The following is an 18,969-nucleotide window of genomic DNA, read 5'->3' on the forward strand; positions in this document are numbered from 1 at the left end:
TTGCCGAGTTTTTAGTTCAGCTGTGTCCAGTCGGAGATTTAGAGGAATGTTCGTCGTCGGCTTTGGAACTGATGCCAAAAACGCGCGTTTTTCCGTTCGATCTTGTCTCGTGACCGATGAAAAATTACATCGTCCTGCACACGTATTACTTAACTTTAACGAAATGACTGGCAATTATGGCTATTGCGCGAGCAACGTAACGTCCAGTTGAAAAATAAAGTTTTCTTTATCGGTTCCACTTGGTTATCTTGCTAGTTTAAATAGATAATCTGAAATACGTTAGATATTTTTGTAATTCAGAGCGCTATCGACGAAACGTCAGCATATTCCATTCATTCGTTCGATTTTTCAAGAATTTCTAATCGCTATCCAAATGAATCGGAACGTAATATGTTGGTTCGCACTAATTCAAGCATATCCAATATCAATCGTACATAACCATGTTATGGGAGGTAATAATTTAATCAACAAACAATTCTCGTATGCATAGGTTTACGAGTAGAGAACTTCGATCCATGTGGACACGTTCAAACACGAAACAAGATCGGTGGAAAACCAAGCGGCATTTGTTACCGAAAACTTTGCATCAGACCCGATTTAATTTCGCGAATTCTATATCACGTTGAGGACACAGTTGTTCCTGTTGCCTCTGAATTTTCGCCTTCTTTACTTCCTTCTCCCCTCGTGCCGCTCTTTACTTTCCCTTCTTCTTCTTCTTCCTATTTTTTTTTTTTTTTTTTTTTGCAACGGATCGACAATTTATGTTTTTTCGCTGGCAGGCCAGAGATTTAACGGAACGGCCAACGCAGTTCTGGAATTCGTGCCAAAATCGTGCAATCTGCGCGATCGAAGCAGCATACTGTAAGCTACATGTTGGAGAAAATCCGCCTCGTCATTCGATGACATCACGAGGCGGCACTTGTCCGAAGTATCTATACCGTCGATCTTTTCCATACTTATCGTTTGTAATTCATTTTCTTATCTCCAGATAAACGAGAACTCCTTTTTTTTCCGCCAAGTCATTATAAATATAAACATTGCAACGTTTCACGCAAGAGGGAAAAATTCAGGTAACTCCAGACTTAAAGAATAAAATTATAAACTGGTATTAATACATTATTAAGCGTTTTATAACCCTTTTCCGCGATAGAATTTCGATATTTGCTATCCTCGTGTGCCGACTGGAAATTTAATTACTCCAAAGTACCCAATAATGTACGGCAGTAATATATTTTCGATTAAAGCCGTGTTTCAATAGCATTGTACCGAATCTGCAAACTGAAAATTTCCTTTAATTTCGTCGTGCTACGTTTCCGATTCCATGGAAATTTTCGGAAACGTGGATAACGCAGGGATCACGGTATCGAAACTGCACGTGAACCAGTTTCGACGATTTCGTGTTAGCCTAGGCGTAACGAACGTGCGACCTGGCCAATTAAATTCAATCGAGACCGACTGATCCATTGACGTGTCAATACAGGTAAGTATATCGCAATTCCGTATGTTGTCGATCGGCGAATGAATAGCTGTACGATTACTGTGAAACAAAAGTTTCCGTCACCAATAGACGCGATCATCAGAAGATATTACATCAAAGGCTTAATCATGAAGTTCTTTGATATGTTATGCCGTCATTGCAAATATTGCGAAAGCAGACCAATTCCTTTAGAAATAGAGACTCGCCACCAGTATGTACTGGTAGGTACGAAACAGCACGAACACAGAAATATCTCTCACGTACTAAATCTACTGAAAGTTTTGACAAATATAATTTTAACAATTTCAAAGGTTTCGTCGAGCAGAAGAAAATATACGCAGAGGGATCACGATCGAACCAATTACCCATAGGGTTTTTGCGAAACCGTTAGTCTAAATATAGCCATTATAATTCACAATCAATTAGAAGCTATTGGTCCCTCGATTCGCTGAGCTAGCCACAAATTATATGTATTATATATTACATGCATATATATACGTACATATATATGTACATATAGATGAAAATAGATGTCCGATACAAGTCAATAACCTTCGGTGAACGGTCTAATATAATTTAGTAATATGTAATATATTAATAGAGAGAGAGAGAGAGAGAGAGAGAGAGAGGGAAGGAGGGAAAGCGCGCGCGAGAGAGAGAGAAAGAGAGAGAGTGAGAAGGAGAAAGGGAGGGAGGGAGCAACTCATACCATTAACACCGCTCATTCATCAGCTTTAACATTACGTTCTTTTATTACATATTTCCCAGTATCAAACTTATCTGCCGCAATACTAATAATACATTTTTGTCGTAATACAAATTGTACGATACACGCACGATATTGACCGTTGTTTTGCAATGCTAGCATTTTTTCAATCAATTATGTGGTCAACTTTATTGGTTTCTTATCTTGATTGTTTTAATATCTAGTCATTGTCAATTGTTGGAATCAATTTACTTTTAGAGGGATATTTTATCTTGTCTATCAAGCGGAGAGTAAAAATTCAATCGAGGATCGGGGAAAGTTAAAGACAGATTGATTTGTTTGCCAACATTGTAACGTTAATGGCTCGATTCGCGTAAATAACGCATCGTTATTTATCATTAATGCCCTTCCAAATCCTGAATTCCTTATTCAAAGATTATATCTATCGACGACGTTAGTTTAACGTGATTCGTTTATTGCACCATTCGAAACGGAATTCAGATTCGTAGATTATCCGATCGTAAGACGATTTCTATAAAATTTCGTTGAAATCAGATTCGCAGAAATTGGCGTTATGATGAAATAGTGTATAGGATGTAAAACAGAAGAGACGGTAAAAGCACATTGGGAAAAGCCGAGATAGCCGAGGAGACGGTCATGAAATTGAGCGTCGTATGGGAAAGGGACGGGTCGGAGAGGGAGGATTTTGCCGGGAGGGGAGAGGCTCTTACAACAGATTTATATGTACGTACGAGAGGCTCGCGCTAGCCATTGCGAATCGCGTTCGCCAATGCGATAGTGTTCTCCTCTATCGTTCGACGATATCTCGGTCGGGCGAGGGAAAAGAGGAACGAGCCGTTCTCCTTTTACTTTCGATAGAATTTGCCCGAGACCTTGAACGAGCCAGCGATTTCGTCATAATTATACCTCGGGCTGGGTTATTTTTCGTCGTCGCTCCGACCGATAATGTTTCGCCGTGATCGCGCATAGAAAACGTTCGAGTTACTCTCGTTTCGGCAAACAGAGAGAGAGAGAGAGAGAGAGAGGAAGAGAGAGAGAGAGAGGAAGGGAGAGAATACCGATAGGAGAAGAAAATAGGCGATTCGACCTAGAGAAGAAGAGCCGATGTTTGGACCAAGTCGAAAAAGATATCGGGTGCGAACGAGGGACAGTTTCGTTGCAAGTTCAAGGCTGAAGCCCTGAGAAGTTTCGCGATCGGCAAACTGGAGTCGTTGAATGTGGACAAACTGGGTGTCGAGAGTGCGTGCTCGCCTGGATGAAATTGCACCGAATGACTGGATGATTGGAAGATACGTAGACGGGTGAGCGTCACGATAGACAGGTATACCGTCGTAAAAATTTGTTAAATTTTTCCTTCGATCATAGTCACGAGTCACGTGAAAGATTTGCATCAATTATATCAAGATATAATTATTGCGCGGAAATTCGAAAAATTAAATAAACCAACGATTCGAGATTGATCGATTAAATTCGCATAGAAGTTAACGAAGCCACTATAAAAAGTATCGCAGACAAATTAAATCGTTTCCGTTCGTCGTCGGAAGAAACACGTCCGTCTCGACGAGTTTTAATGGAAAGCTTGTTCTTGCAGGTAGCTCGAAAGAGAGGAAAGAGGTTTTTAAAGCGCGGAGAGATTGGACGTCTCTGTATCGGATTCGCTTACTGCAGGCTTTAACTGTCATCTGATCTATCGCGGCCGAACGAAATTCGACAGGTGAGTGAGCGAAGCCGCGGAGCAATTTATCCGTAAATCGTGATCTAATAAAAACTGGACAAAACGTTGGAGAAATAAATTGACCGTTTAGCCAATGATGCGGAATTTGAGTCGCCGTCCGATGAATAAATCAGTCACGAATTACCGAACAAGCATCGAATACCATTTTGTTCGTTCTATGTCTCTGTCTTGCGATCTGTTATAGACGATAGAACGAACGTGATATATTATTCCGTACGTAGGATAGAGATTAAACATTGGATATTAAGCGTTAGCTGAAAATTTTGATTCTCATTCTACGTTAAAATTTATATATTATAATTTCTAGAAACGAGTACTTGCCATAATATACGCTATTCCACCTTCATTTGATTAGACCTCTTCTACTCACTGCAACTCGAGTTTAGGAGTTTAAAACACTGCCAGAGTCTTACCCTTCAATTAATAAAGCGGTGAACATGGAAAGACTTTTAATAATACAGTTGAGTAAAGAAAAATAGAAAGGGAATGGTGGTCGAGTTGCAAAAAGTTTTAGCAGTTATAAATACGATTCGTAAACTTGACGTTATACATTATATACACGTACACCTTTCTTGTTTCGAAATTAAACTTTTTTAAGTTGCAAATCATGTTCGAAAGAAAGATCTCAAAAGTGCTCGGGAAGAAATAACCGAGTTGTATTTTCTCCTTTCTATTTTTTTTTTTTTTTTTTCTTTTTTTTTCGGGGGACTAAATTGATCGAATTGGCAAAAATTCGCAATGAGCACGTCCACCACTTTCGTCGATTCTGTAACACAATATAATTCCCGTGAAACTGGCCGTGAAATCGAAATCGATTCGGTACTCGTCGGTCGGTGGAAACCGGGAAACGAGGCCGAATACAAAAGTCATTGACACGTTTCTATACACGCGATACGCTGCCAAACGCCATTGACAGCTTTCGCAAGCAAAGTACTTTGCAAATCGTAACCGAGGACATGAATTTCTTGAAACTCCGTCGACATATTTTCGATTCGAAACGCCTTGTGTATATAACGGCGCATGATCTATTATTAAACATAGACGCTGTTGAGAGAAAGGAACGGACGATGATATGGAAGCGGCAAGAGATTGCCATCAGATAAGCTTATCGAATTAAATGGAGTCGAAAGAAGAGATGTTTTCATCACCTAATAACTGATAATAGCTTATCGTTGTCTAAGAACGACGGGTATCTGTAGCATGTAGATTTATATCGACGATGGATAAAGAATTAAATCGATTGCTATTTCCCAATTACTCGACAGCAATTGTAATTTATGATGCTTCTTTTAAAATTGATCGTGAGAATTAGTCGATTTAGTCGTTTAATTATACGTTCCAACTAAGCAGAATTTCGAATTCACGATTTACGATATGAGCAGGCATTCGTAAATGAATAACACCGTTTCCACGTGACACGGCTAAATAAATCGTCGTTCCGCCAGTCGATAGCAACGTTGTTTGTAACCGAAGCAAGACAAGATGACGAGTTACAAAAACTACATATGAAAAGAGCTATTACGACTCCTACGATTGTTTGAGTTTTGCGAGAAACGCTGCCAAGTGTAGAAAATTGTTCTTATTTGAAGCAACAAGGTCGCAGGAAATAGTGCAGTGCCGTAATGAATAAGAACGTATCATTGTCGGAGTAAGGAGTGGAAATGCCTGGAATATAGTCGAGTGGATGAACGATGAAAAATGCGGCTTTTTAAATTTCGTCGAGCCGATCGGTGGTCGACGTCTTAATTTTTCAATATCACAATGACACGGCGTACAAGTTGACAGAGTGATTCACGCGAAACGATAAATCATTTAACTCGAGAAAAGGGTCAATTAATGGCGACGTAGCGGGTTGTATACAACAAAGCGTTCAAGATTAATTATCGCTAAAGAATCCCACGATAATTAGCGGCTGTTACTTTGCCCCTATAATTCATTATCTTTTCTGAAATTCCTAGAGACTTATAAAGGATCAAATTCGAACAGTCCATTGATCAAGAAGATATATATACAAACTTATAATACCGTAGAAAAATTTGTCGTTAATCTTCCTGAGTTATCTCTAAAGCAATTTTATCGATCCCGCTGTAAATTAAACTTAACTGTAGGATAAAAACAATAGATTATAAGGATATAGATTAGATTTCTAGTGATTCGTGTAATTAATCGACCGGTATTTTAACTATAATATCTTGTAACTTCCGTAACAATGGTAATTTATTGGGAAAGAGGAATGATTGATATCGATCGACCGTCGCCGAATTAAAAGGAATGTTAGTGCTATTCGAAAAATGATTAAATCAATTTCAGTGGAACTACGCTGTTGAAGCTCGCGTTATCAGGATAATTTTATTCCATCTGGAGAGCTGCGAAATTACGATTCGCTCCGTCGAGGGGATGAAAAAAAAAAAAAAAAAAGAAAAAACGGAATTAATACGACATTTTAATTCCAGAAATAATGTAACCTATTCCAGGAATCTTTTTCAAGCATTATAATGCGTAATATTAATGCGGTGCATATTTCTTTCGTCGCTTTTATTTTTATTTATCGACCGAATGACCAACGATGAATTAACATTTATCAAGCTCTTCACGTTGACAGAATGGACGAAGAAAATAATTGGAAATTTATTTTCGAGCGCGCCCGTATTTATTGGATACTCGAAATAATTTGTTTACTGACAATGAGTGATAAAGCAATACGTTCGCGTTATGATTTATAGATGAACATAATTCATTTTCATTATCTGTAATGTGTTTCCACACGTACGCTTTTATATTCTATCGTTAGTCATAATTCGTTCCGTCATGTCGGTTAAAAACTTTGCCGAGGCACCTCCGTTTTTATTTCTTCTTCCCGCTGTGTCCAAAGATCTTCCGTTCCGAATTTTCATCTGCCGTTGAGAGAAATAATTATAAACGCGCGGATGGAAGCAAGCGTATAATCAGGCAGACTCGCGAGCTCAACAACGTTTCGCTTTTTTCTTTTTTCTTTTTTTTTTTTTTTTTACAACGGAATTAAAAATGCAACACGCAAGCAACGTATCACGCTTCAATTAAGGTAGACGCATCTCAAACTGGTCACTGCTTCGAAAAGTATCTCTGCGGAGAAGCGAGCTATTTCATCGTAATAAACATTCCTTTTTCGCAAATGTTTCGCGTGTCCGCGTACTTTCAAAAGTATTTCCATTCATCTGTCCCTCTCGCGTAATCGATTAAAAAAAATCATTGCCTTTGGCGTCGCGTTCAAACACTTACGGAATATGTAACGCGACATAAATGGTTCGTACTTAGTAACGACACACGAGTCACACAAATCTAGGATATCTTCATTGGCGCAATTTATTCGCAGAATAATTATGTTCATTATGAATATGTAACCGTTATGATCTTCTTCAATCATGGTAGAAAATAGCCAAGTATTTGGATCAAACGAAAGGGGACGCTGAAACATCAAGGCGGTCGATCGATCGATCGACTTATCGACCTCCTTAATTATTACTAGCGAGGAAAGCTATCTTGTACGACTGTTTGAAACAAGATCAACTGCGAGATCATATCGTAACGAGCCTGTCTTTCATGTCGCAAACCAAGTTAAATGTTAAGCGAGCTTTTACTCGATCTCGTGTCTTAGATAAAATAATAAAATCGTAAGAAGAAGAAGAAGCGTCGATAGTATCTTCCATGCTCTAATAGTACGTATATTAAAATGAGTGATCAATTACTCGTGTTTCTACGTTTCTATCGCGGCATGCATCAATATTCGCAACGTACTTTGCCCTAGATCGTTTTATCAGTTATTAAATTATAGTTATTCAATTATAAATTATGTCTCTTACGGCTCGTCAAGATAGTCGCATTGCCAATGAGCACGATCCTGTAGATTTATTATAAAAAATTGTACTGCTTTCTCGTACGTTACGTTACTTACCTCAGCCGCAGCGATCCGGCATTCTCTTTTACCGATGATACCATTATGAACCAGCGGAGATAATATGGTTGAGCGGTAAGACGTACCACGATGAAAGGAATATCTGAAATGAAAAACGCTCGTTAAGGAATTACGTTGGGAAACTTTCTTTGAAACGCTTTCTCCGGAATTAACAAAATCAGATATAAATCTCAGGACAGGAAGTTCGGAACTCGTTCGAGATGCTGACAGCACGGCGAACGATCGTAATAACGAAGAATAAATTTCCCCGCCGTCCGAACTTTCTTCGTCCGAGCGAGTAATTAAGTTTTCGAGCAGGCGGCGGCCTGTCGACCACTGTCACCGCCAACAGTTCCAAAAACCCATTTTCGTTTCGCCGTCGAACGAAATTTTTCGATTGTATATAGGAAAGAAGGAGGGAAAGGAGAAAGAGGAGAAGGAGATTTTTTTTCGAGGTAGCGTTCGAGTGTATCGTGGGTAATGTTCTTTAAAACTAGGCCGTTGTTTTGTTCTCTTTCTTCTTGTTTTCGATCGTACCTCGTAAAATCGGATCTCGGAAAAGGTCAAAGGCAGACCGCGTTCCGAGCATTAATATTCGATAGGAATGGAATCCGCAGACCGAGCCAAACTGCCGCCACGAGCTTGTAAATTTACATTGGAAATCGGCTGGAACGCCTGAAACACTCTGAAAAAGAAGTTTTCCTTGGATACGAACCGGCGTGCCGAAGCGACGGGTTCAGGCGACATTAGGAATACAAGTTTCCGTTTACCCGGGCAAATTACACGATCGAACTATCGTCGCATGGAATCGGTCAACCTGCTATCTGCTATCTGTTTCTACTTCCGCGTAACGATTTTTCCGGCGATATCACGATATAAGTGTCAGTATCAGATCCCTGGCAGTTCTCTATCGACCGAGTCGATCGTTAATTAGAATACGTTAACCCGGCGGAACGGTGGAATAAAATCTTTTATCTCGCGTACGTTATTACTTGCGATTTCGCGTTATCAAAACCGTCCAGAGAAATGCGATTCCACAGCAATGGAGTACGCAGAGCTACATTAATATTCTATAAGGATCGGGTTCGTGAAATAGGCGAGACCAGCGCAACGAAGCTCGTGAATTTACATTGGAGAAGGGTACGATATAAAGAAAAAGCAAGGCTGAAAAGCCAGGGAATATATCAAGTGACGAGAAGGAGGATATAATGTGTTGAAAACACCAAGTTAATGTTTGTGGGATATTAACCGAAGCGAAGCGGAAATTTGATCTATGAACTTGCAGCGAACTGAATTGATTGAATCATTCGGTTCAAAATAGACATAATATACATATTAGAGAAATATATACGTTCGTGCGTCCCGCCCCGGCAGATTATGCAACGTTGTGATTAATTTAAATTAAAAATGTGAAACGAAATGCGATAACGCTGTGCCGAACAAATAAGACGCTTTAAAATATTAAGATAAGGGCACAGCAGCAGCACGCGGCAGACACGAAAATCGCGTGAAATACTATGGAAGAACAGCGATATATTGCCATAAAATCTTGCCGCGAGATCGTTATTTCCGTTATTTTTTAAATTTTCTCTATGAAATTCATGGTGATTGTCGTTCGTGGTGCACGAAACGTGTGACACGCATCTGGTATCGGTACGCGCGTTTCATACTGTAAAGTCTAATTTCATCCGCGCAACAAAATCGTTGCAGTGACGCTCAATAACATTGAAATTACAAACGCGACAAATCGGTTCCATAACTCGACGTTTTGCCGATCTTGCGCAATAATAGTATTTCTATTTGAAGTTAACATTCTCTAAACGTTATCTGTATTTTCGTGTATTTTTTGCTCAAACTAGCAGTAAGCTTTCTACGATTGTGATACTCTGCTTTCGCTGTCTCGTTTTCTTTTCATTAGTGCGGTTGCTAGATTTCATGAAACGAAGCTCGTTCCACGAATGTTTCTTCACATCCCAATTAACCAGGGACGTGGCTTCAACGTGCATTTGACTGCGTGCGATTAAGTAATTGCCGGCGATAAGAAATTAACATGGAACGAGCATTACGTTGCCCGATCCAGCCGGCAAAGTTAATCTTTAATTTATGCTAACCGTTATTACCTGGCGGACTAGCCTTTAATACTGCTCACGCAAAACTGTTCGCGAAATTGTTTCCAGGATGAAAGGATAATGCAACTGCTGGCCGAAAGATAACGCGACCGTATGCGATGGCAAAAAATATCTAACGAAAAGGTTGAAAAAGGGGCCAACGGATGCAAACACATACGTTCCAGATAAGAAAACGTTTCGTAGTGTCAATAAATAGAAATACATGACAATCGTCAATACGTAATGTATCGTTCATTCGTCTTTCACTTTTTCGGAATATTTACAGTGTTTACGTAATACGTAGATAAATTCCAATTCTTTTATATCATTTACTTGGATATAATATAAGTAATTACTTGCTTATTAACGACTTGCTCGTTAATCTATGTTAATAAATTAAGAGCATCCATCTGTCTATCTAGCTGACTCTCTCTCACTTCTATCATTTCGATAAAGTTCTTCTGTCATATGTATTTCGTGCCTTTCAACGTGGATAACAGTGTTTCCACAATGTCGATGGAACTTCATCGACACTCGACCCATTCGGGCGTATTAAGTTTATCAAGCAGCAAATAACTAGAATACTGGGGAATGTGTACAGGTAAGAACAGATAGAATTCAAAACTATATGAAAGATCACTTCGCGATAATTTACGTCATTTTACGAGCCGATTCGAACGTTCTTATCGCGATACGTCGAACGTACACCAAATTATCCGATCTTGTCGCGATAGCAAGTTGAAAATAAAAAGACAATAAGAAATAGGAGTGGAATTCCAAGCATATTTTTAAAAGATATAGAAATTCTTGAATTTTGAAGGCCGTTCGAACAACAGGATGTTCTTAACATATACTACAGATTGTAGACGATAAGTAAACGTTTATTCGCTTATCCGAAATCGATCGGCGGACGATGCTCGCAGATTTCCGTCGACCATTCCGTCGAAGAAAACATTTTCAAACGCTTTGGAAATTTCCAGGATACGCCGACAGGCACTCCCGAATCTTGAAATCTGAAGAAAAGAACGAGGAAAGGAATATTTCCTGGGAAATTCCATGCGGACGATTCGAAGGAATAATTTCGGAGGTATATCGACGAACGTCCGGCCAGGAACAATCTTGTTTATCCATATCGAAGACGAATTGAAATTGATAGAAAGGAAAGGAACGGAACGAAGGGGGGGGGGGACTATCTTCAAGGATTAGGTCCGTTCGACTCGGCCAGCTATGATGCAAAGGAAAATATTGACGGCGAAGTAGCCTGTATACGTCAACAAAAGCGGCAGCAGACTGCCGATCGACTTTCAGAGCTGTTTCCGTGTAAGCTTCGCGAAGGCCCCTTTGGGACACGGAGTGCACTCGAACGTCGATCTCTCTTTCGATTTATTCTATCTCAAAATGTGTAGAGAGAGTATACACACGCCCACCCACCTTTGCCTCTGCCTCCGCGTCCGCGTCCGCCTCCGCCTCTGCCTCTCCCTCTGCTTACGAGTACCGTTCACTCACGAACTACTTGTCGGAACAGAATTTTCCGAATTGCCGAATGCAGAGTATTAACGTAACGTTATCGCGGAAAATCGGCTGCTTACTGATTCTCGCTGAATCTTGCTCGAACGTGCTAAAACGCGCGACCTTCTCCGTTCTAGTGGAACGATTTCATTAACAGCGAGAAGTTCTTCGCCCCGAGAAATAATTTTTGCTTCGCAAAATAATTGGTAACAGATGTTTCCTCGAATATTTTGAACGAAATGGCGTTAAAAGTAATTGTCGACTAAGCTGTAAGAGAAAGATACGCGCTCGAGAATGAATAAAAAAAGAAATTGGGAATCGAGAAAAATTCGAACGAGAATAATTTCTACTTTCACAAATGCGTAGCAATGGAATAATATAGCTCTGTGAAACGATTAATTGTACAAGGTTAACTAAAAAGGAAGGGAAATAATATGGGTGGCTATAATATTGGAGCATTTTATAGCAGCGAAGAGAAATAATGAAAAAAATAGATGGTCCATTATCTCCGAATAGGTCCATAATTCGCCTAGAAAAAGGATGGTGCCAGTCTACCGAGAGCATTACGAAAATGAACAGCAGGAAAAAGAATGTAATGCGATGAAATGAAAAAAAAAACCGCGGCATAATGAAACATCGCGTATCAAAACGATAACTATCACGTTATGGAACTCGTTAATGACATCGACTCGCAATTTACATGCAAATATCTCGATACGAGGCTGAGAAACCTCTTTTACTCTTCTACCTGAATATGTAATTTCGCGAAAAATTTACATCAGATTAATTTCAAAACTTTCGAAAGACATCGTCAGATTCAAATAAATCAATTCTAAGGTTTTATCTTAAACGAAGTCGGTCCTCGTCGATATGCATAAAATACGATTTCCTACTTCATTTATATGTAACTATTGTAATGGAAAATTTTACTAGTACGACAAATTTTCGTCGAAGACGGGGTTTCTTTACGTCCCTGCCTCAAACTAACGCCACCGCGTTTTGTTGCATCGTTGCATGACATAAACAGAGAATGCATGCTATCCAGGGGCCAGGAGTTTCCATTTACGTTTACTCAGAACTGGTTCAAAGGTGTACAGTGTACAGGCTCGATCGATTTTTCGGTTGAGTCGCCGTGAAATATTCGGTGATGTCAAGTTTCTCTAGTCAAACGATATGCTCGCCCAAACTCGGACGGAATGCTGAAAATCTCCAGAACGGCAGGTCTTATCGCCTTTAACGCCTCGTGGTATGTTTCATCGAGGTCGTCGCGCTTCCGAGGTTAAGTTCGACCGATACTCTCTGTGTCTTTCCATAGGAACCGAGCTTTTGCAGTCATAATGTCTGTACAAGCGAACGTATCGTTCGTAGTCGCGTTAACATGGCAATCGGTTTTTCTAAATAATTGTTAAATTAACGGTACCCGATGTTCGACCGAAAATATACGCAACATTATCGTATTCTGGCTACCGTGAATGACAACTGGAGGATTGGTACAGATTATCCGATTGTATCAGTAGCATGCATCCAACAAAGTGCCCGGCGCTTTCTATGACTTCCTTGTTTCTTCCGAGTATTAAGCGGTCAAAGCCTTCAGAAGTTAAAAAATTCTCTTCTCGATTAGACGTATAGAATAGAATCTCGTTTAGTCAGCCTTGTTAGAAGCGAGTTAGAACTGTTGCATTAGAACAGGAAATAGTAGTGATATTTTGAGATTAGAATTTTAATAACTTTGTAATCAAGCTAGTTGTTTCATAATTGCTGGTTGCTTTGTATAATTGTCTTACAATCAGTACAGTGATATCGATACAGTTAATCAATACAGTTAAATACAGTGTTATGCAAAATCTAAAGTTCAAGAATAGTTTGGAACTAAAGGTCTGTTTGATCTATTTCAGAAGCCACAAAAGATGGCCTTCATGTGGTATATAGGAATTATCACGATTCTAGGTATGCAACAATTTATAGATTATATTACATAAGATAATCTTAACTGCATTTTTCTGTCTTATGTTAAATAACAATTAATACCTCAGTTGCAGATAAGGCACGGGCAGATTTTAAGGTATCAAATCAAGATTTAATAGTTCACGTAGATAGTCAAGAATCATTTGAGTTGTACCTGACGTAAGTATTTTTGACGTAAAAAGAAATAAAAATAAGATTATCTAAAAGAAACAAGTACAACATGTTTATTGAATCAGACACAAAGAGTTTGTTGTTGACTATGTGATGTGTGTCATTTACTTATATTGCTTTAACATCTAATTACCAACGATAAGTCTGATATTCTCATTACTTCAATTCCATAGCATATTTTCTAAAATATTATTCAAATTGATTGTTATGTTGCATTACTGTTTAGAAATGTTCCTTATATAAAGCAGTAATATTGATAATATATCAATAGTATATAAAATATAGTTAGAACAAATTGAGATAAAGCTTTCCTATGTTTCTGAGTAACTATAAATTAGCTACATTGTTATATAATTAAAGAATATAAAGAACATAAAGTAATGTTAATAATTATTTAATTTTTTCATACAGGAAGAACTTATCTGAAGATGTATCAGTGACAATAGAAGTGCAACATCCAGATTTAGTTTCTGTTAACACATCCAGTATCTATATTACTAAAAACGATACAAAGAATAAATGGGATATTCTTATAAATGGTCGCAGTGCAGGACACTCGATTGTTAGTCTTAATGTCACACCTAACAATGTTACAGAGTAAGTATATTTTTCATATAATGAATAAGTACCTATAAAATCAAAATCCAAGGTATACTATTTATTTCCCTTTAATTTGCAAATAAACATTTAAATTAATAAATAAGGAACACATGGATTCACAAAAAATAAAGATACAATAGATTAGAACAAATTGATTTCATCGCTATCAAGTACTGTTGTGTTGTGGTCAAAGGTAACATCAATCTTTACTTTTATGATTAACTTGCAAAAGATTTTGATCTACATTACATACATTAGTATTTAGTGGTTTGTAGAGATAACCTCCTGACCTATACTTTTCATTGGTTCCCCTACTGAAAGTTCAATCAGTCTGTGTTCATCTGTTCTAACTAGAACATGATACACCAGCTACCACAACAGATATATTAATTTATCTATTCTTAAAATTTGTAATAAAACCAAATTTAGTGTAATTGCTCTTATCATTTTCTTTTACCATTATTGCATTTTGTTATTCGTGTTGAAAAGTTTGCATTCAATTAATTAAAATTAGAAATTGTCACCAAAAAAATAATGACACTTTTTAGAGTGATTTTAATACCTCAAGACCAATTAAACAAAATTGATTTAAAGTAAGAAAAGAATCAAGAAGAAAATTGTTAAATGCTATGTTATAGAATCTTGTGTTTCTGTGACTAATATTTTGTATTTTTACAGTTACTCCCAAGCATTTGTTAGAGTGACCATTGAAAAATCAGATACACTTTACCACATAAGTACCGTAGTAGGATGGATATACTTTCTAGCATGGAGTGTAAGCTTCTATCCACAGATATACAGTAATTACAAACGCAAAAGTGTTGTAGGATTAAATTTCGATTATTTGTCATTGAATTTGGTTGGCTTTATTCTGTATGCACTTTTCAACTGTGGCTTGTATTGGATACCAGAAGTTGAGGTAAATTAAATGATACAATGAATGCAATTGGTATAGTATTTTTCAATCACAGCTTTACTTAATGTCACACTTTTCAGCTGGAGTATTTTAGAAGATATCCAAAAGGCTTAAACCCTGTACAAGTGAATGATATTTTCTTCGCTTTGCACGCAACATTTGCGACTGTGATAACTATTATTCAGTGCTTTATATATGAGGTAATTAATTAAAATTTACTGCAGATAAACATATTGCAATTCTGTAAATGTTTATAAATTTTAATGAAGACGTTGTCTTTCTAGACGGGAAATCAAAGAGTATCTATCACAGCACGTATTATTCACGGAATATTTGTAGTCTTTATCTTAGTTTCTATGATATTAGCTATAATAACAACGATAAAATGGCTCGACTTTCTGTATTATTGTAGTTATGTTAAATTGAGTATAACATTAATTAAATACGTTCCACAAGCATTTTATAACTACAAAAGAAAGTCCACCGTTGGTTGGAGTATTGGCAATATATTTTTAGACTTTACGGGTGGTATGTTGTCAATGCTACAGATGATACTTAATGCATACAATTATGGTAACGTATATCAAATAAATGTAGAACATCAAACTATTACCGATTCTGTTTTAATGGCAAATAACTAATGATAGCTTTCTCTTTTAGATGATTGGGAAAGTATTTTCGGAGATCCCACGAAATTTGGTTTGGGATTTTTCTCAGTCGCATTTGATATATTTTTCATTATACAACACTATGTACTATACAGGTACGTATATCTCTATCTTCATTTTTTCATCATCATAAACCATTTAACTAACAAGCATTTAAATAATAAAAATAATCATATTTCTTAAGAAGCTACTAATATGCAGACATGAAAAACATACTACAAGCTGCATGTTGTTTGTACTAACGCACTATTGAGATATTAGCAGAAATTCTATGTATCACTTTGCATTGGAAGTAATAGTCTTTGCACGTGTGAAAATATGAATAACTTGCATGTCCTATAAGTTCTACTCACTTAATTCTTTATATTTAATTATTTCATAACAAATATTAATATTGTCTACTATTCATAAATGAGCCAAAAACTCAACATAACGTAGAAGCTAATATATAAATATGCATATCTATCTATGTGTAAAATCTGATTGAAAATTTCGTATGCACTACTTATTATCCGCTTAAGTCAGTTCAATTCTTATAAGTATGTGTACATGCTTTCGCTAGTACGAATCGTAGATATGAGGCAGCAAAAAAATTTGTTTGCAGATTTATCCGTGAACAGATGATTGACCTCAAAAACAGAATATAAGTACCTATCATCATCAATTTTGTTTTAAAATCATCTCACAACCATGCATTTTTCCCTTCCAAGTTGCACGAGCTTGCAAAATCATAAATTCTTACAGAGTAGGTAGCCAGAATGCAAGAAGTAACGAAATACTGCATAAACAAGAGAATTCATATGACGAAGACTCGGAGGCACTTCTGAAAAATATGTGTTGTTGTGGTTTCCGAAGTCAGAAGTAGGAATATGATAGGGAAAGAAGTTGTACAGAATTTCATTTCAGTCGCGAAATGGAAATGCAGCGTTCAGTATTTAAAACGTTTTAACACATATCGTTATTGTATACGTTAGTTATACAAAATTTATCCAGTGAAAAATTTGAAGCATATTTGTTGTAAATAAGATTATTTTGATATATTTTTAAATATTTTAACGAATCTCGGTTGTTAATTGTGTATAAATAAAAGAGGTAAAAGCTTGATTATAACAATTTTAACCACGTTGATATGTTAAACAATATTGCAGATATCAAATGATATTGGTAGTGTATGAAAATAAAAGTTACAAAAAAGTAAAATTTTCATAAATTATTGAGAACTGTAATTGTTTATGATTTTACATTTATATGTTTACCTTGAAATTACAATAAATATTATCTGCATGACTTCGTACACTTTGATCAAATTATAAACATGAATATTTTAAAATTTTGTTACGTTTCAAAATTAAGCATTTTAAATTACAGTTTGTCTTATAGTGCTGCGGTTTTTAGGCATGCAGCATGATGTTAGAACTACCTTTATATCAAAGGTATATTATAATAAAGTGATTGTGTATTGTCTAATTATTAGAACTTACAACAGTTTTAATAATTTCTGTGCCTTTCTACTATATTGATCTTCATTAAACTCCTACAAAGTAAAGCAATAAAATCCCTTTAAAATTTTTAAATCACAGAAAGATTTAAATAAATGATGTGTACCCACTTTGAGTAAATCAGTTTGCATGTGTGTATGTGTGCGTGCAATTCTATGTATGTATACGTGTGTTGGTTTGTATCTTTACTAACAGAACTAATTAAACTAACATCTTATAACGAGTGAGGACTAATTATATATATTACTGAAGAAAACGTGTGCCATATAAAAATAGGATCATTCGCTACACACAACTGCACTCTTTTTATTTATCATTTTATCATAAAGAAGAACTATATACATGTCGATTACTTTCCACAGGGATCATAAAGAATATGTTAGAATACCTGGTAACAATTACGAAAAATCGGAAGAAAATCCATTAATCTGTGATTCAAATAGCAAAAGCGACGCTGACATTGCCACCGATCCCATGACGACATGACCCCGTCTATTTACATACGTTATTTAAAATTTTATTCTTACCAAGTAATGTGCAGTATATCCATCGATGAAAATTACGAAACCATGCAATTATACAACAAAATGTATACACGTGTGTAATATCACTCGCGAAATCAAATAATTCATTTCTTTTTATAACGAAATATATCTCACTCACTCGTACCGAAATAAGACACGTTGAAACCGCCAAGGTTTTACAATTTAAAAAAGTATCGATATTTCATTTCGATTCGATAAGACGGTTCGACATCTACTGGTCGGATTGTGCACTAATCGTGTAACAGAACGTGTTGTGCACATATAGTCGGAGTAGTAGTGTCTATTCAGAAAAGAGGTAAGTTTAATTTACTTTCAGTTTGATTATAGAAAGATTTGCAGAGAAAGATTATAAAATGTTATGGTCAGATAACAGGTAAATAATATATAATAAATAGTAATGGAATTATGATTCGCGAATAGATCTTAACTTTAATGACTAATATAACCTCTTTGCGTAGATATTGATATGTGTAATTTTTCATTATAATTTTATCGATTGCTAATGACAAAATAAAATTACTGTTTCTGTTACTAAGTTACTGTTTTTCATTGATTTTTTAAATATTCATATTTCAGAATGAATATATCCTCCCTTTTACGACCAGCACGATCTGCATTATCCTTACATAGGAAATTGAATTGTTGGACAGCAGCAATAACAAAGAAGCATAGAAAATTTTATTTAAATACTTTTCCTGTGCATCTTGTTTTATCAGATGGCAGTAGTATTAATATCGAATACAATGAACCAAGAAAGATAATTACTCTTCCTCTCGACATTGAGACTCTTACCGAAGAACAGAAGCAAATTAGATTGGAGAAACGTAAGACCATAGCTAAAGCAGAAATAGTCGAAGAATACGAAGATGATTTTGATGAAACTCAGTTCTATTAAATAATTTACTCAACTGTATCATTTTTTAAATATTGCACATGGAATTCACATTACAGTTTTATATTATAATCGTTTAGCTTTTTGCATGTTTATTTTTGATTATAAATAGATCATCTAGTACAGTAAATCTCAAAGTATATCAACGATCTGTACTATAGAAACACATCATGTACATATTAAATGTAATTTAATAAAATAATAAATGTATTTAAATGTAAGTATA

At 36.4% G+C, this 18,969-nt stretch overlaps 2 protein-coding genes across 11 annotated transcripts; both read left to right on the forward strand.

Annotated features, from left to right (window-relative positions):
• Positions 1 to 2,944: 2,944 nt before the first annotated feature.
• Positions 2,945 to 17,955, forward strand: LOC122577266 (cystinosin homolog). Of its 10 annotated transcripts, none has more exons than XM_043748469.1 (12): positions 2,945 to 3,525; positions 3,796 to 3,918; positions 10,048 to 10,579; positions 10,959 to 11,065; positions 13,383 to 13,434; positions 13,521 to 13,611; positions 14,035 to 14,220; positions 14,902 to 15,142; positions 15,220 to 15,339; positions 15,424 to 15,712; positions 15,800 to 15,902; positions 17,669 to 17,955. In XM_043748469.1, exons 3-12 carry the CDS (start codon positions 10,570 to 10,572, stop codon positions 17,790 to 17,792), a joined length of 1,323 nt encoding a protein of 440 aa, XP_043604404.1. In that variant the 5' UTR covers positions 2,945 to 3,525; positions 3,796 to 3,918; positions 10,048 to 10,569; the 3' UTR covers positions 17,793 to 17,955. The 10 variants fall into 10 exon arrangements, with proteins under 10 accessions (XP_043604404.1, XP_043604403.1, XP_043604410.1 ...); XM_043748468.1 differs by having other exon boundaries at positions 2,945 to 3,505; XM_043748475.1 differs by lacking the exons at positions 10,048 to 10,579; positions 10,959 to 11,065.
• Positions 17,956 to 18,004: 49 nt separating this feature from the next.
• On the forward strand, positions 18,005 to 18,964 carry LOC122577270 (39S ribosomal protein L55, mitochondrial). The gene is made up of 2 exons (XM_043748486.1): positions 18,005 to 18,146; positions 18,428 to 18,964. Exon 2 carries the CDS (start codon positions 18,429 to 18,431, stop codon positions 18,744 to 18,746), a length of 318 nt encoding a protein of 105 aa, XP_043604421.1. The 5' UTR covers positions 18,005 to 18,146; position 18,428; the 3' UTR covers positions 18,747 to 18,964.
• Positions 18,965 to 18,969: the final 5 nt, after the last annotated feature.

Source organism: Bombus pyrosoma, linkage group LG18 (assembly GCF_014825855.1).
Source record: "Bombus pyrosoma isolate SC7728 linkage group LG18, ASM1482585v1, whole genome shotgun sequence".
NCBI lineage: Eukaryota > Metazoa > Arthropoda > Insecta > Hymenoptera > Apidae > Bombus > Bombus pyrosoma.

Bases quoted from the DNA above. Each gene is read 5' to 3' on its own strand.
- LOC122577266 (XM_043748466.1), top strand. From the start codon at position 10,892: ATGCTCGCAGATTTCCGTCGACCATTCCGTCGAAGAAAACATTTTCAA. The intron at 11,066-13,382 runs GTATATCGACGA...GATCTATTTCAG, and splicing joins TCGAAGGAATAATTTCGGAG to AAGCCACAAAAGATGGCCTT. The intron at 15,713-15,799 runs GTAACGTATATC...TTTCTCTTTTAG, and splicing joins ACTTAATGCATACAATTATG to ATGATTGGGAAAGTATTTTC.
- LOC122577270 (XM_043748486.1), top strand. From the start codon at position 18,429: ATGAATATATCCTCCCTTTTACGACCAGCACGATCTGCATTATCCTTA.